Raw genomic sequence first — 16,559 nt, forward strand, 5'->3', positions numbered from 1 at the left:
ATGGTTGGACAGTGTTTTCGAAGCTACAAACATGAGTCTGACCAAATTGCGGGAGGCAGTGGAAGACAGGAGTGCCTGGCGTGCTCTGGTCCATGGGGTCATGAAGAGTCGGACATGACTAAACAACAACAAATGTGTCCTTCCTTACACAATTTTCTTAGGTGTGGCCTTCACTTGACATATTATTTAGTAATACCATCTCCTAGTGCTTAAATGCATACCTACAAAATTCGGGTTCGCTAGAAAATAAATGGAGACGTTTCACTTTTTGGAACGGGGGTGAGTAAAGATGCTTGGTTTATTTCCTGACCAACCTGATGTGAACTGGTTGGGAGAGCTTGAAATCACAGGTGTGGCAGAGGAAGGTGGGAATGACCTGGTGTTTTTTTATTCTGGGACATACGCTATATGGGGTTATGTCAGTTCAGAGGCTACTTCTGGCAAAGTCAGTTTCTGCATCAAGGAAGAACCGAGATGGCAGCGTGGCTGTCATAGAGATGGCCCCTCAACTGATCTGGGGTCTGCAGGTGCCTTGTTTTGCCAGGCTCTGGCATCAGGCATGCGTCAGTGCATGCGTACACAGAGACACACCTGTATCAATGTTGTTTGCTCCAGCCTCGTGCAATACCACCAGACGTTTCTTCCTACCTGATACTCCAAAGTCCCGTTCTCATGCAGCGTGAGCTTGGCAGAGCCCACAGCCCCCGTCTGGGTGGGAGTCAAGGCATCTCCTCCACAGAGGACACTCTGGATGGCTGGGGGCAAGAAGAAGAAGAGGAGGAATTTGGATTTGATATCCCACCTTATCACTACCCTAAGGAGTCTCAAAGCGGCTAACATTCTCCTTTCCCTTCCTCCCCCACAGCAAACACTCTGTGAGGTGAGTGGGGCTGAGAGACTTCAGAGAAGTGTGACTGGCCCAAGGTCACCCAGCAGCTGCATGTGGAGGAGCCAGGAATCAAACCCGGTTCACCAGATTACGAGTCCACTGCTCTTAACCACTACACCACACTGGCAAGAAGAAGAAGAGGGTACAGAGCTGGCAGGATGGGTGCGAGCCAAATCTACATGTGGAAGCCATCAACAGCAACCGGAGTCTGCACTGTATTCAGCTGCATGGGCAGCTGTGCAGCAGGCAGAAGTCCAACGGGTGATGTTTTCTGCCCACCCTCCTCCTCCAAACTCACTGTCACAGCTTTTTCTGGTAGTGATCCGGCCAGCAATTTTACGGCGAAACCTGCCCTCCACCTCTGCGGTGATCTCCAGCTGCCCTTGTGCCAGCCACAGCATTTCTCGAGCCGCCAGTCCAGACAGCACCTCTGCAAAGTCGGGGTCCTGATGTGGCAAAATGAGAGGAAGGGGGAAGGGGAGGAGGAGGAGTAACACCGTTAAGTAACGTCTGCAAAGGAGGAAGCGGCAAGCAGTTTGGCTTAGCGTTCAGATACGGAGGCTTTTACCTGCCAGGAGACATTGGCCAGCACCTCCCTCAGGACCCTGTCCTGGTGAAGGATCTGCACCCTCAGGGGGAGCCAGGAGGATTCTGGGAAAGAAGAAGGAAGAGGCGAAACACGTCAATGCCGCTCTTTGCAGCGCTGTGGACCAGCATCACCCCCGCTCCTGTTTCCTTGCCCCACTAGGTCAGCGAGGGTGGGGAACCTTTTTCAAACCAGGGGCCAAATTCTCCTATGGTCAGCTTTCCAGGGGCCACATGTCCTTAGTGGGGAGAGGCAAAGGTGAGCGAGGCAAAGGATATAAATGATACCTTTGCCAAAACAGGCTTGTTTCTACAGACATTTGTACCTCCCTCTCTATCTTCCAGCCAGGCAATCAAGAGGCATTATCAGGGTTCAAGAGGCATGACTGGGGTTCAAGGACAGGTTGTCCAGCCAGCAGTGGGCACTCAGGACCCTCCTTGGCCAAAGTGGGCTTCACTAGGGCCTCCATTTTATTTACCTGGTGCAGAGTGGAGTGCCAGGTACATGAAGCTAGACTTGCCCCATCACAGTGTTTCTTCTCCCAGGGATGCAATGGCACAACTATGTACCATTGTACATAGTCTGGCCCCACTGCTTCTGTCTGCACTGTTGGGTCCCCCTTCACATCTCCCCAGAGGGAACACATGTGCATTTATGGATGCAATCAGGTTGAGGCTGTCATGCATTACCTGCTACTTTGCCCTTATATTCACTGCCCAGAGAATTTTTTTTGTCACCTGCTCTTGACTTCCCTCTCAGACCGATCCCCCCAGGAGGTGACAGTCGAGCTCCTAGCTGGTAAAGAGCTACAGATTACACACCTGATAGCCAAATTTGCTCTGGCAGCTAAGAAACTCCATTCTGGATATAGCAATGCTCTCTAATTTTAAATTTTTTATGCGGTACACTTTTTATAGGGTATGTTGTGCGATTTCAGAGGAAAGCCTCGCCTTGCCCTCTGCTGTACATTGTAAAGGCCTTTGGCTATGCGCAATAAATTGATTGATTGACCTCCCCAGATGGTGAGAGGTCCCGGCCTGCTGTTGGGGCCCACAGAGGTCCACTGTAAGTCCTCTGGAGGGCCAACTGGGTGGGGAAGGCAGCACACTAGGGCCCCCTACTGAGGGCACTTTGTCCAGGCACCCTCAAACACAGAACCAGCCCTAATCTTCATTAAGGTTCAACAAACATGAATTGCTATTGTTTCAGAGACAAAGAACTGAGGTCAACAGTTTGTAACACCCAGAAGGAGATATAATTTAGTCCCTGGCTGTTGTGGGAGTTGAACTCACTTCTCTCTGATACAAACCCAGCTTTTACCCATCAGACCTGTCTTGTCTGTTCATCTCCCCTGGCTGGGCCAAGCTCAGGCACCTGGCTGCATCCACAACCCCCTGAACTTCTGCCCCTTGCTCACTTTTCTCCACCGGCTCCAGAAGCCCTTTGGTGACAAGGACAAAATGCAGGTTGTTCTCCGCGTCACTCAGGGTCAGCATAGCAATGCCCCCCATGCCAAGGTGGGTTGCGTCGACGGATGTCAGGATAGCACTGAATGTTTCTGAAATGGAGAGGAAAGCAAGAGCACAGTGCTTGTCATGGATTGGTAGGAGACACCAGCTGGGGAACCCTCAAAGGGAAGAAGGTTGCAGAGCCTGGGGGGGGGGGGATGACAATGAGTGGTCAGAGGGAGAAGCCTGGGAGGAGGAGGCATTGGAAGCTGAAGAGGTTACAGGGTTTAGTGAGCAGGGAGACTCTGTGGCAGAGAGCAGTCCAGAAGCAGAAACAGAGGCTGGAGAGGTAGGAAGGGGGTGTCAAGAGGCAGAGGTGAGGCAGGTTGCTGAAGAAGCCAAGGGGTCTTCCCCTCCTGCTGTGACCAGCTCCCCTCTTCCCTGGACTCCCAGAGCCAGAAGAGGTATGAAGAGGACTGAGCAAAGGCAGACAAGGCGATGAAGTCTCAGATTGCTTGGGAAGGAGCTGGGGGAGGAGGAGACTTAGGGAACTGTGGGAAGGTTCAGTCTTCACAACTGCCTCATAGGACCAAGATCGATTGAGATGAGTTGCTGTGCTCACTAGGCCTGGCCTCCTGAGCTGTCTTGCTTCTTTGAGTAAAGAGTTAACTTCACCAACACTGTGTGAGTTATTGCTGGCTTGCTCCCGACTCCTCCTGAGTGCACAGGAGCAAAGGATCCTGCTCTATGCTCTACCTAGCCAGTACTATCTTCAATGACCACCAGCTGTTCTCCAGGGTTTCAGGCAGGGGTCTCTCCCAGCCCTACTTGGGGAAGCTGGGGATTGAACCTGGGACCTTCTGCATGCAAGGCAGATGCTCTACCACTGACCTACCACCCTTCCCTGTTGTACGAGCAGCCAGGGCTGCCAGACTACTGGACAGGATGGGCATCTGCCAAGGGTCTTGTCAGGGCTGGGACTCGGGCGGTAGTTTGAAAGGAGTCACATTGTGAGAACCAGGAGCTGAGAGACGGGCCAGATGTCAAAACTGGTGAGCAAAGTGGGAGACAAGGATGAGCCAGTACAGTGGACACTCAGGTTGTGAACGTGATCCGTGTGGGATGCACATCTGCAACCAGCAGCATTCACAACCTGGGTCTGCGTATGCACGGGTTGTGATTCGGCGCTTCTGCGCATGTGTGGATTGTGATCCAGCACTTCTGCACATGCACAACCCCCGAAACCTGGAAGTAATCCATTCTGGTACTTCCAGGTTTTGGTGGTCCGCAACCCGAAAAACCTGAAGCGGCTGTAACCTGAGGTCTGACTGTACTGAGGAACAGTTCAGGAGACCAGACCAAAGAACAACTAGCCTCGGTGGGCAAAGCAGAACTGGAGCGCAAGCCAGGAGAACAGGACGAAGAAAGACCAGAGGTGCAAGACACACTGAAGCTCAGGCAAGGGCTCAGCTGGAGCCATGAATGTCCCTAGAGGGACGCAATGGCTCATCTGGGTGGTGTTATGTCTCAGCCAGCAGGGTTCCCCATCAGAGGTTGACCTGGAGGTTCCAGCATTACACCGAGTCCCAGATCAAGCCCAGTCTGGAGGTGAGAAGCCAGGATCCTTAGGTGAGGCCAGAGAGGGGACACCCCGGCCTCTGGTGGTGAGGCTAAATAAGTTATGAGCCTTAGGGAGAAACGGCATCTGAAATGTCAGAGAAAAACCCAACCCATCCGGAGAAACAACCGACTACAGGCAAGAAACTCTCAGGAATCAAGGTCTCTCAAGGAGACCTCTGGACAAAGGCAGCGGATAGGAACCAGCTGGATGTAGAGTGTGGCTCCAGCATTTCCAGTTTGAATAACCCAGTGATTTTATTCTTTGTTCATTTATTGCATTTGCATCTAATTTATTTTTCCAAGGAGCAATGCAGTTAAATATCGCTAAAGATATTGTCATTGCTCCTCACGTTTCTGTTTCATCCTTGCTCCCAGGAGCTTGGGGTGGAGTATACAGCCTGGGATGACCCCATCTCTTCCTACAACAACCCTGGGTTAGGCTGAGAGGAGGTGGCTGGGCTTCACACATTGAGGAGGGATTCAATCCCAATTCTCTCCAGACTGACACTCTAACTCTGCCATGTCAGGAGTGATTCAGGCAGCTGTACGTACATTCTGCAATGATTATCTGCTCACTTAGGTTGCCTCATTGCAAAACTTCTAGCAATGGGCCTGAGGGTAAAGCCAGGGAGAAACTCCAAAAGAAAAGCCATGCACCCACATACAGTCCAGGACAACCACTGTTTAGGCTGACCAAGCAGACAGGCCAGGATCTTCAAATATCCTAGATCAGGGAGACAACAAGCATTTTAAATTGAATCATGAGCAGTAACTTTTGAGTTAGAGCTCTGAGTGTATTTGCAGGGCTGACAATGACAGAAATCTGCACTCAACGGAAAATATTACACATAAACTGCATGTTTCCAGGGGGGTGGAGGATCCAGAATGCTTTTACGTCATTTGGTGGGATTTTATTTCCTCTGCTTCGGACTTAGATGCTCAACACACAACATCCACACCAGCTGGGGAAATTAGGATGTCTTGATATACCTTGGTATATCACCATTTCCTTCTCTTACTAATTTATTGTATGTTTGCTTTGTGACGCTAAAAAGAATAGAAAACAGCAATCTGTACTCAAAGGTAAAACTCTCAGATCGCAGATTACCTGCAAGGAGAGCCCGGTGCTTGATGATTTTGCCTTGTATCTCGCCCTCAGGGTGCGACTTGGTGACCAGGGAAATGTGCAGCTGGTCAACCTTCAACAGTCGCGTCAAAGACTTTTGCAGGTTTCGCCAGACGCCACAGATCTGTGGAGACAGTGTCCAGAGAGAGGGGCAGAAAGAAACAGGCCAATTTATCAGACTATTGGAAAGAGCGCAAATCCAGAGGACCGGGCGCATATCCAGCATGGCCAATTGTTGGCATCTGTCTTGAGAGAGAATGGAGTTCACCTCCGGGGGTGAAGTCAACCGCTGTGTTAGCAGCACGGAAGTGACCTCCCCAGGGCGTAGTGCATATGGAGGTCCTGGGCTACCCAGATGACAAGACCCCCCTCTTGGCCTCACTGATGTGGTCCAAAGGGAAGCAGAGCAAAGCTATTGGCACCAACATGGCTGCAGGAATTGCCAGAAGGAGGTATACAAGGCACCATCCAACCGTCTTAGAGACTCCACTCTGGATTTGTGTAGGGTTTACTCTTGAGCCTTTTCTTCTCCCGAAGATATCCCGCGAGGCAGCAGATGTTTAGGATGAGAGTTTTCCTTCTCCTAGATGGCCTGCCCCTCACTTCCCTCTACAGCAGTGGTTCTCAACCTGTGGGTCCCCAGATGTTGTTGGACTACAACTCCCATCATCCCTGAGCTCTAGCCTTGCTAGCTAGGGGTGATGGGAGTTGTAGTCCAACAACATCTTAGGGACCCACAGGTTGAGAAAGGCTGCTCTACAGAAACATGCCTTGCTGTTTCAGCAACATAGTGCTTCAAAGCCCACAGGGGAATAGAATAATTGGGACGATGACCTCATGGGTCACTCACCATGTTATCCTGGGGGGAGGGGCCCTTTTGCACAGGATGCTCAAAGAGGACAGTCCCACCGGCGTCTGTGAAACGGACTCGGCTTGGCTGGCCCAGCCTGCAGAAGAAGAGGCAGAGGCTGTGGGTTTGAGGTTGCAACCAGAACAGAAAACACTGAACAGAAGGAATAGGTTAGGCCGGTGCCACCAACCTGACTTAGCTCCAGAGCACCCCGCTAGCTTCTTTAAACAGCCTTCAAAATGCCAATGGATTTTGCAGCCCAGTGCATGCTAAAAGTGTCCCCAGACTGCTACTGCTATCATTTGGTAGTGTGGTAACGTCACCCTGTCTACAAGCATTCAAAGTCTGCATTGCCATACTGCGTATTTGGTTATCTCTTCATTTTGTACTTTTTCAAGGATGCAGAAAGGCCCGGGGACAGCTTTACTGAGTCTCAAGAAGGTGGTGGGCTCTCTTTCCTTGGAGTTCAGATGGCCCATCTGTAGGCGATTCTTTAGCTGTGATTCCTGCATTGCAAGGGGTTGGACTAGATGACCTGGGGGATTCCTTCCAGCTCCCATCATCTCTAGCCTGCATGGCCACCCTAGGCTACTCAGGGTCTCAGGCAGAGGAAGGTCCTTCTCAGTGCTGCTATCTGAATTGTGTGGTTCACCCCACGCCACCCCGAGATTGCAGGGACTTAGCCTGTGGGCTTTCTGCATTGAAAGCACATCCTCTGTCACCGAGCTATAGAGGAGTCACTGAGATACAACGTCCAAAAGGAGATTTATGCTTGCTGTCAGCAAGCAAGGAACCGCAGTTGCAGACCCCCAGGTTTTTGCCAATGAACAGGAGGATAGATGGTGCCCCTCCGGAGGCTAGTCTCTCTCCCTTACGCAGCTTGAGAAATGCAACTCTCCTTGGCCCTGCTTAAAAAGGAATACCAACAGCCTTTGAGGCTGTTTTGGGGGGATTTGTGGATGCATTTTGAAATTAGTCACCGCTTGGCTATGCAACGGCTTGGAAAAAGAGGAGGGACCACCACAGCAGAGAGGCTGGCCGCAGCTCTCTCCCGGAGCAGGCAGAAGGAGGATTTAACAATCGGGAGAGACTGATTGATTGCTGCTCCCCGGAGCCAAGCCCCAGGCAGAAGGCAGAAAGACCCCCGCTGACCCCAGCCTTGAGCAAGCGAGGAGAGGCAGCTGGGGCCTCGGCAACATGTGGACGCTGAACTTGTTTACTGGAGCCTTTCCCCCCAAAAATTTGTTTTTAATAAAAAATAATAACCACCGTGACGGGGTGGAGACTTTCTGCCTGGGACTGATACAGAGAAATTCCAAGCTGGGATTCACCCATGCCTGTTCAGCTGTTTCGTAATGATATCAGAGGAACACCAGCTGCCTGTCAGCAAGATGTGCTATGAAGCCGATGAAACAGAGAAGTCCGGGCAGAGAGAGAGATGGGGGCAGCTGGTATGTGAACCCCAAGAAAGGGCTTTATATCACCCCTTTTCCGTTTTAGGCACAAGGCTTGCCATGCTATTTTCTCACCCTGGGCATTATAGAATCATAGAATTATCAAGTTGGAAGGGACCCTGAGGGTCATCTTGCCAAAATAATAATAATAATAATAATAATAATAATAATAATAATAATAATAATAATAATTTATTATTTATACCCCGCCCATCTGGCTGAGTTTCCCCAGCCACTCTAGGTGGCTCCCAATCGAGTGTTAAAAACAATACAGCATTAAATATTAAAAACGTCCCTAAACAGGGCTGCCTTCAGATGTCTTTTATAGATAAGATAGCTGCTTATTTCCTTCACATCTGAAGGGAGGGTGTTCCACAGGGCAGGCACCACTACCGAGAAGGCCCTCTGTCTGGTTCCCTGTAACCTCACTTCTCGCAATGAGGGAACTGCCAAAAGGCCCTCGGCGCTGGATCTCAGTGTCCGGGCTGAATGATGGGGGTGGAGATGCTCCTTCAGGTATACTGGACCGAGGCCGTTTAGGGCTTTAAAGGTCAGCACCAACACTTTGAATTGTGCTCGGAAACATACTGGGAGCTAATGAGATCTCTCAGGACTGGTGTTATATGGTCCCGGCGGCCGATCCCAGTCACCAGGTGAGCTGCCGCATTCTGGATTAATTGCAGTTTCCGGGTCACCTTCAAAGGTAGCCCCACCTTCCGGGTCACCTTCAAAGGTAGCCCCACATAGAGCACATTGCAGTAGTCCAAGCGGGAGATAACTCGAGCATGCACCACTCTGGCGAGACAGTCTGGCTTCAAGTTACAAGAAAGGAGTTTCCGACTAAACATTCAGAAAAACTTTCTGGTAGTAAGAGCTGTTCAGCAGTGGAGCAGACTCCCACAAGAGGTGGTGGACTCTCCTTCCTTGGAGGTTTTTAAGCAGAGGTTGGATGGCCGTCTGTCATGGATGCTCTAGATGAGATTCCTGCATTGCAGGGGGTTGGACTGGATGACCCTTGGGGTCCCTTCCAATTCTGTGATTCTATGAACCCCCTGCAATGCAGGAATCTCAGTCTCCCATCCAGCTTGAAACCATACCAGAACCTGCATAAATGTGCTCACAGTTTTATTGCTGCAGCAAGTGAATGTGTGCATGTGCGCAAGGGGTGAATCACAGCCAGATAAGCTGGAAATGGTCTCTTCTGAAATCCTGGAGAGCTGTTGCCACTCAGTGTAAATGATACAGGCAAACCTTGGAAGTCAAATGGGATCCGTTCTGGAAGTCCTTTCGACTTCCAAAATGTTCGGAAACCAAAGCGCGTCTTCCGGTTGGCTGCAGGAAGCTCCACTCGGAAGCCCCGTCGGACGTTCAAGTTCCAAAGAACGTTAGCAAACCAGAACATTCACTTCCAGGTTTGGGAGCCAAAACGTACAAGCGTTTGGGATCCAAGGGGTGACTGCACTGAGCTAGATGGAACAATTGGAAGTGCCAAATTTTGGCCTCGCTCAGGGCACCACATTTCCCAAAATTACCAAAGTCCACCTCTGCTACATGCTTCCTCCCATCAGACTGGGTGTCACTCACCTCTCATAGTTGATTGAGAAGAGGAGGTGAGAACGCACAAGAGTGAACCTGGCTTTTGCCACAGCACTGGACACGGGCGTCTGGGTCTCTGAGCCGCTAGTTAGCAAGGACACAAAATCTGAGGAGCAAAAGGGAACTGCCTGTGATTCTGCATACATTGCAAGTGATCCAGGAAGCCTGAAGAACTAGAGATATATATATATTTCAAAGTCTACAGTTCTACATTTATATGTGATTAATGCCTCCAGTATATCTTTTTTTAAACGCAAGGTCAATAAATGATGACATAAACATGCACACATACAAAAACCATGCTTACTCATACTGAAAGTATTAAAACTCTAAACATTGGCGATTGCATTTTCAAAACTGATAAATTTATTCCTAACCACATTTATAAACTGACCTAGTAAACTCACTTTACAGATCTGTCCTTTGTAGGTTTTATAAATTCACAAGTGCTAGATTCATTTCTACTGTGTTGGATCCCATGTCCCCGTCTTACAAAAGCACCATGTATATTTTCAAGGAACCGTGTAAACGCTGTAAACATAAACCGATTCCAAAAGTTAATTCTGTTCTGCAGTATGATTGCTTAAATTTTAAAAAAATCCCTATGTTTACTCAATTATAACATCATTGCATTTCTAATTATATACAAAAGCGACGCTGTCCTGTCTAGCTAGGGGAAGGATTTTACATAATTCAATAAGGATAGCATTGGTCCCAATTGTATATTTATTTGGAAAATGCCATTAATCATATTTATTACTGTCCTCCAAAAAGCCTCTATTTATTATATTAACTTCATCATTCTGCAAAAAACAACAGTAATGACCAACCCCCCCCAAACCAATCACCCTCTATCTATCTGCTGCAAAGAGTGAACTACCTGACAAGGTTCAGAAATGGGAAACCCAAACAATCAAGGGAAAGGAGCAACTTCCCGATGAGGAAAGGCTGTAGCATTGGAGGATTGCGGAAAAAACGAGTAACGGAAGGCATGACAGAACTGTATAAAATTGGGTCTCTCAAAATGGTAGAACTCATGGACAGCCAATGAAGCGCAATGCTGGAAGATTCGAGACATATCAAAGAAAAGACTTCTTCCTGCAACACATTGTTAATCTGCAGAACTCCCTCCCTCAGGAGGAGGAAGAAGAAGAGTTTGGATTTGATATCCCGCTTTATCACTACCCTAAGGAGTCTCAAAGTGGCTAACATTCTCCTTTCCCTTCCTCCCCCACAACAAACACTCTGTGAGGTGAGTGGGGCTGAGAGACTTCAGAGAAGTGTGACTGGCCCAAGGTCACCCAGCAGCTGCATGTGGAGGAGCAGGGAATCGAACCTGGTTCACTAGATTATGAGACTACCGCTCTTAACCACTACACCACACTGGCTCCCTTAGATTTATCATCATCATCATCATCATCATCATCATCATTATTATTTGTTGCTGAATTACACAAATAAATCCCACAACACTGTTATCAGGAGACAACGGTTAAAATGCCTTTGAGTACAAAGCAGCATAGGGAGTTACATGTCAAGCAGAGCTAACAATGTATTGTTCACTTGACATTCTAGCAGATTTCCAAAGCCTGAGGTGGGAATGTTTCAGGGTAGAAGTTAACATGGACACAGTGGTAGAAGAAATCCATAGAAATTCTCTTTAATAGAGAAGTGGTGGAAACACGCTGCTCAAACTAGCAACCACACCCTCCTTCTGGCTAGCTACAAAGAAGGTGCTTTGAGTTTTAGGCGTGGCTCTAGGAAACAGCTCTGAGCATGTTTGGACTCCAAATCAGCCCCACAAGGCCATACCATGGATGCTGGTGAGCCTCCTAACGACAGATGGGAGTAGAAGCCTTCATAGCGGGGCTGCCTTGAAGCGCAGTCCAATCTGCCACATGGCTTTTTGGCTGAGTGCTGCAAAGGCCTGATTTTCCATAGGATGGTAGATTGATATGACTGTTTGCAGAGTGTCCCTGACTTCAAGCAAAAGTGGGACGGGGTATGTGGCTTTGATATTTCGGGGGGCAATTTCTTTTCTTTCTGTTTTGCTTGACATTATTGTTGGGAGGGCTGTGTCCCATTAGCCCTAGGTCACCAGCTTCCACTGCATTCAGACACACCTGCAGACATGAGGCCTAGATACATGGTTGCTGCTTTTTAAAAATAAAATCAGAAAGTTGGTTTCTGTGTTCCCTCCCCACCCCCCTACCCCCACCTGGACCATACCTATGCGGCTGTCATCTCGGACCAAATCCTCAGAACTTAGGTAGGCGCGGTCATTGTAATTCCTATGTAAGTCATCTTCCTTATCCTGAAAGTACTCAAAGTTGTCAAACAGCGGCTCAGGTCTCTTCTCTGGGATGCTGGGAGCGGCTGCATGATGGATGACAGGAAGCAAAGGTTTTTTTTTGGCATCACAGAAAGTAGACGAATACAGAAACACACTTTGATTATCTTGCAATGCCCCCTTCCTCTTTCTTGCTCCTGGTCAGGGCCAGCTCTGAGTTCGAGATAGCCATAGGAAAAGTAGCCTTTGGTGGGTCCTCTCCTCCCTGAGAAACTTACCTGGTAGCATCCAGCAGCATCTGAAAACAGCACCAGGCAAATGGGTCTAAGTCCCATTTTATTTTATTACAGTGCCCCAGTGCCAGAGGCATTGTGGGAAACTCCACCTTCGCCATCTTTAAATGTCATTTCCCCTCTACTTTATCTCCATGTAGGAAAGTGCCCCAATTTCAGGGCTAGATGAAGACATTTTGGCCTCTGAGGTAAACCAAAATGGCGCTTCCCATATGCTGAAGCATCGCAATAATAAGAACAGATGATACAGCTGGCCATTCGCCACTAGCTGTGGAGCCCAAAATCTGTCACCTGAGGCAAGTTTTATTCCATTTCTCTTCATTTATTGCTAAAACACACGGGCCACTTTTCAACACAGGCGCGTTTCCCAAAGCATCAAGTGTAATAATAAAAACACTCCACTGTTAAATCCAACACGAAAATTAAAACAGCATGAAATACTAAGATAAGTCAGGGCAGAAGTAAAGTTGTAGACAAAAACCAGCTGCCACAAAATAAGTAAGCCAACCAGATATGACTATTCAATTAAAAGCTTGGGCATATAAAACAGGTTTTTCCCTGGATGTCTAAAACTTTAAAAAGAAGAAGAATAGGGTGAGACAGATCTCTCGGTGTTGGCCAAAATGTGTTGGGCATTCAGATCTTGTTGGACTCAACCTCCCATCAACTCCAAGCCAGCATGCCCAATGGTCAGGGATTATGGGAGTTGTAGTCCAACAGTGTCTGAATGGCCCTGTGGAAGCTACCCTAGTTTAGGGATTTGCATTAACGCAGTGTCACACACACACACCAACCAGTTTTCTCAGTCTGGCGGCATTTATTTACATATATAATGCTTTCCTATACAAATTATAACAACGGCCTGAAAGGGGGTGGGGGGTAATGGCAGGATTTGACACCCCCCAGTGATAACGTCCCTTTCCATGTTCCGTAAGACATCACCACCCATTTCAGTCCAGGGAACAAGAGGGCAGACACGAACAAAGAAACGTGGCAGTCCCACCATGTCATGTTTTGCCTTGGATATAGAACTGAAAATTGGAGCTTACTTCTTGAATGTCCCTGGCAAAATACCCAGGAATTGGATCTCCCAACTTTGCTCGTATTCATGGAATTTTGCTAATTCTGAGCACAGCAAGGCTGGTGTGGGAGCTAAGATGCTCTGCGACAGAAACGCAAAGATTTATGGCATCCACATGCGATCATGAATGCTGCCCAAATGTGCTTTTTATTTACTCAAATGTGCATCTGGGTGGTCATTTCATAAACTGTTTGCTGAGGCATGTCCCCAGACCACAGGGATCATTCGGCCACCAGGACAGCAAGAACTCCTTGTGCAATTAACCATCTGGGGACAAAGCTTCACTTTCGCTGGGAGTCTCCTCGCGTGCAAACAAGTGAAATATTCACCTTGTGATAAAATCAACTTGTAGCAACTTTGCTGTGTCAAAAAGGTAATGGGGCCGTTCCATTACATGTGCTGCCCATCCTCATATCACAGGCTTCGCCTCAAATTGCTTCCTCCTCCGACTCTTAGAAGCAGGGCTTTTTCCGTGGTGGCACCTTGCTTGTTGAAATGCCCTTCCAAGAGAAGCCTGTCCAACTTGTTTATTCTGTTGGAGGCTTGGAAGTGGCAGGAACGGTGCAAAATCATTTAATAATGCGCTAGACCTTGAAGTGTATCTAACTGAGCTATGCCACATGGGAGTCAAAAGGTTTTACTAAAAATTCCCGTTCACTTTGCTTTCCAATTCTGTGCCACCAGGTTGCGGTTCGGGCAGTGGCGGCAATGTCTCTCCCTGTTGCTACTGAAGCCATCCTTTCCTTTTTAGCTACTCCCTCGTGAGGCCAGGAAACATTGCCTTCCCTCTGCTTCGGCACTGCGGCTTTACTACACTGCCAAATCTGATTGATTACGTTGTATTTTTGGGAAGCCAAATCAGAGCGAGGGTAATGTTTTGTGCCATCGCTCTGAGCTGTCTTTGCAACATCACCATGTAGCCATCTGATCAGCTACATGGTGTTGTCATGAAGTCAGAGCACAGTATGGTATCATGCCATGTTGCTACAGTGGGAGAATAGTTCTAAAAAGCAAAAAGAAACATTACAACTAGTGTGTGATGAGCAAACATTTATCCCCCCCCCTTTTTTTTTATAATCCCCTCCAACATCACCTGAATACTTCGTTGATTTTAAATTCTGAGCAGCCTTGAGGCCTCTTTTAGTCAAACTGGTGGAATATAGTTATGATGAACAGAGACATTTTTGCAGAAAACCAGGATCTGGCATGAAAATCCCTTGTGTATAAGTAAATGCATGAGACCTACACGGCTTTAGCTATCCCACAGGTGGCAAAGCTCCATATCGCAGGGGGTTGGACTTGATCATCCCCAGGGATCCCTTCCAAATCTGCAATTCTGTGTGCCCATTGCTCATGCATGGCAAACTCTAACTGGGATTCATGTGATGCCCTACCCCAATACAGAAGCGGTGATACCTTGGTTTACAAACTTAATCCGTTCCGGAAGTCTGTTCTTAAACCGAAACCATTCATAAACCGAGGCGCACTTTCCCTAATGAGGCCTCCCGCCGCTGGTGCCCTTCAACTGTTCGGCTTCCGTTCGTAGACCAAGGTAAAGTTCTCAAACCAGGCACTATTTCCAGTTTTGCAGAGTTTGTAAACCGAATCGTTCTTAAACCCGGACTGTTCTTAAACCAAGGTACCACTGTATAGATATAAACAGTGGACGCTCGGGTCGCAAACGTGATCCGTGCGAGATGCACGTTCACAACCCGCAACGTCCGCAACCCACAGCAGCTCGTCTGCAAATGCGCAAAGAGCGATTTAGCGCTTCTGCACAGGCCAAAACCTGGAAGTAACCCGTTCCAGTATTTCTGGGTTTCGGTGGTCCGCAACCCAAAAAAATGCAACCTCAAGCGTCTGTAACCCGAGGTATGACTATACCTAGTAGAGAAAATTTCACCTTGGGGAAGATGCACAGTGGAATTTTGTCTGAGTCCAAAGTTCATCTCTTTGTTCCCTCTGAGAATTTATGCTTCCTTTACATTGCTGCACAGTTTCTAATACTGACTGACAGATCCAGAAAAGACCCTTGACTCAGAGGGGGTCCCAGTTTCCCATATGACCTGTGGTCCTTGCAAGCACTGGTCCCCTGCTCCCTTCTTCCATTTACACCCTGATCTGCACAACAGCTGATCTAAAAACCCTTTTGATTTCAAGCCAGAGAAAGTCCCATAGAAATCAACGGAGAGCCCTTGGCATGAGGCCAGAGGGTTATCCGCCACCCTTAGCAGGTTGTGATAATCAGCCAGCCCAGTTGGAAACGGCTTCTTGGCAAGGAGAGCTTGTCTGTGTGCTACTTGGGAAAGAATCGGCACAAAAGCTGTTATTATGTAATCCTCGTTGGGACAAAGTTAATTGTGTTTGTGCAAATCACTTAGGAACGGAGCAACAACAGGACGGCTTCCATCAGAGCGGGAAGCGGACGAGGTGACACAATTCTCTCCAGGCTCTCTGCTGCTTCGGGAGCGGCCAGCTCCCCATGCAAACTGACCGTGAATCTCAAAAATCCTGTGCAAGATATTAGTGGGGCTTGGGATACTGCCTTGTGCAAGGCCCCCTTATCCTGCCTCTTCTGAGGTGGCAAAACACACAGAGACCTGGCTCTGAATAGCAGCCAATATTTCCAACCCGTTCAGACTAACTTGCACATGAGAACGTTTCCCAAATCCATCTACCTGAAGTTTCTGCCAGTTTATTTTTTGGGGGGGAGGGCTACTTTGAGCAGAAAAGTTACTCGGGAGGAGGAGGGATAGTCCAGCAGGGTAAGAGTAAAGGTCCATTCACTGGCCAGACAGAGAGCACTCAAGAAAGACATGGAGAGACACAATAGCCGTCCTCTGCTAAGGGACTGCCTTTTTGCAGAGATTCATAGTTCCGGGCTTGGGGAAATAGCTCCTGGGGCTTAAAATTTGCTGACTTCAAATGCCAGGTGAGAAGCACAACCCAAAATGCAGCAATGAAACTGCTAGCACGCTTGCAAAGCTAAGCAGGGGCCATTATGGTTTCAAACTGGATGGGAGACCGTGTGTTGAGATTCCTGGATTGCAGGGGGTTGGGCTAGATCAGGTATAGGCAAACTTGGCCCTCCAGATGTTTTGGGACTACAATTCCCATCATCCTGGACCACTGGTCCTGTTAGCTAGGGATGATGGGAGTTGTAGTCCCAAAATATCTGGAGGGGCGAGTTTGCCTGTGCCTGGGCTAGATGACCCATGGGGGTCCCTCCCAACTCAGCAATTCAATTGTTCTATTATTCCATGAAAAACAGGCTTTTCAGAGGGACATGGCTACCATTCCTTCCTTTGACTGACTTCAGGTTGCCC

General features: G+C 48.4%; 1 protein-coding gene across 1 annotated transcript in view; it reads right to left on the reverse strand.

Annotated features, from left to right (window-relative positions):
* Positions 1 to 16,559, reverse strand: part of CHRD (chordin) — a 45,291-nt gene that overhangs the window by 18,636 nt on the left and 10,096 nt on the right. Inside the window, exons 4-11 of the mRNA XM_083442015.1 lie at positions 11,799 to 11,945; positions 9,558 to 9,675; positions 6,520 to 6,616; positions 5,652 to 5,793; positions 2,893 to 3,033; positions 1,458 to 1,540; positions 1,188 to 1,335; positions 649 to 755 (exon numbers count right to left, since the gene is read on the reverse strand). Coding sequence (XP_083298141.1) covers positions 649 to 755; positions 1,188 to 1,335; positions 1,458 to 1,540; positions 2,893 to 3,033; positions 5,652 to 5,793; positions 6,520 to 6,616; positions 9,558 to 9,675; positions 11,799 to 11,945 — 983 coding nt within the window. The remainder of the gene's footprint in view (positions 1 to 648; positions 756 to 1,187; positions 1,336 to 1,457; positions 1,541 to 2,892; positions 3,034 to 5,651; positions 5,794 to 6,519; positions 6,617 to 9,557; positions 9,676 to 11,798; positions 11,946 to 16,559) is intronic.

This window comes from Podarcis tiliguerta (assembly GCF_965153285.1).
Source record: "Podarcis tiliguerta genome assembly, chromosome: 5".
In the NCBI taxonomy this organism is placed as follows: domain Eukaryota; kingdom Metazoa; phylum Chordata; class Lepidosauria; order Squamata; family Lacertidae; genus Podarcis; species Podarcis tiliguerta.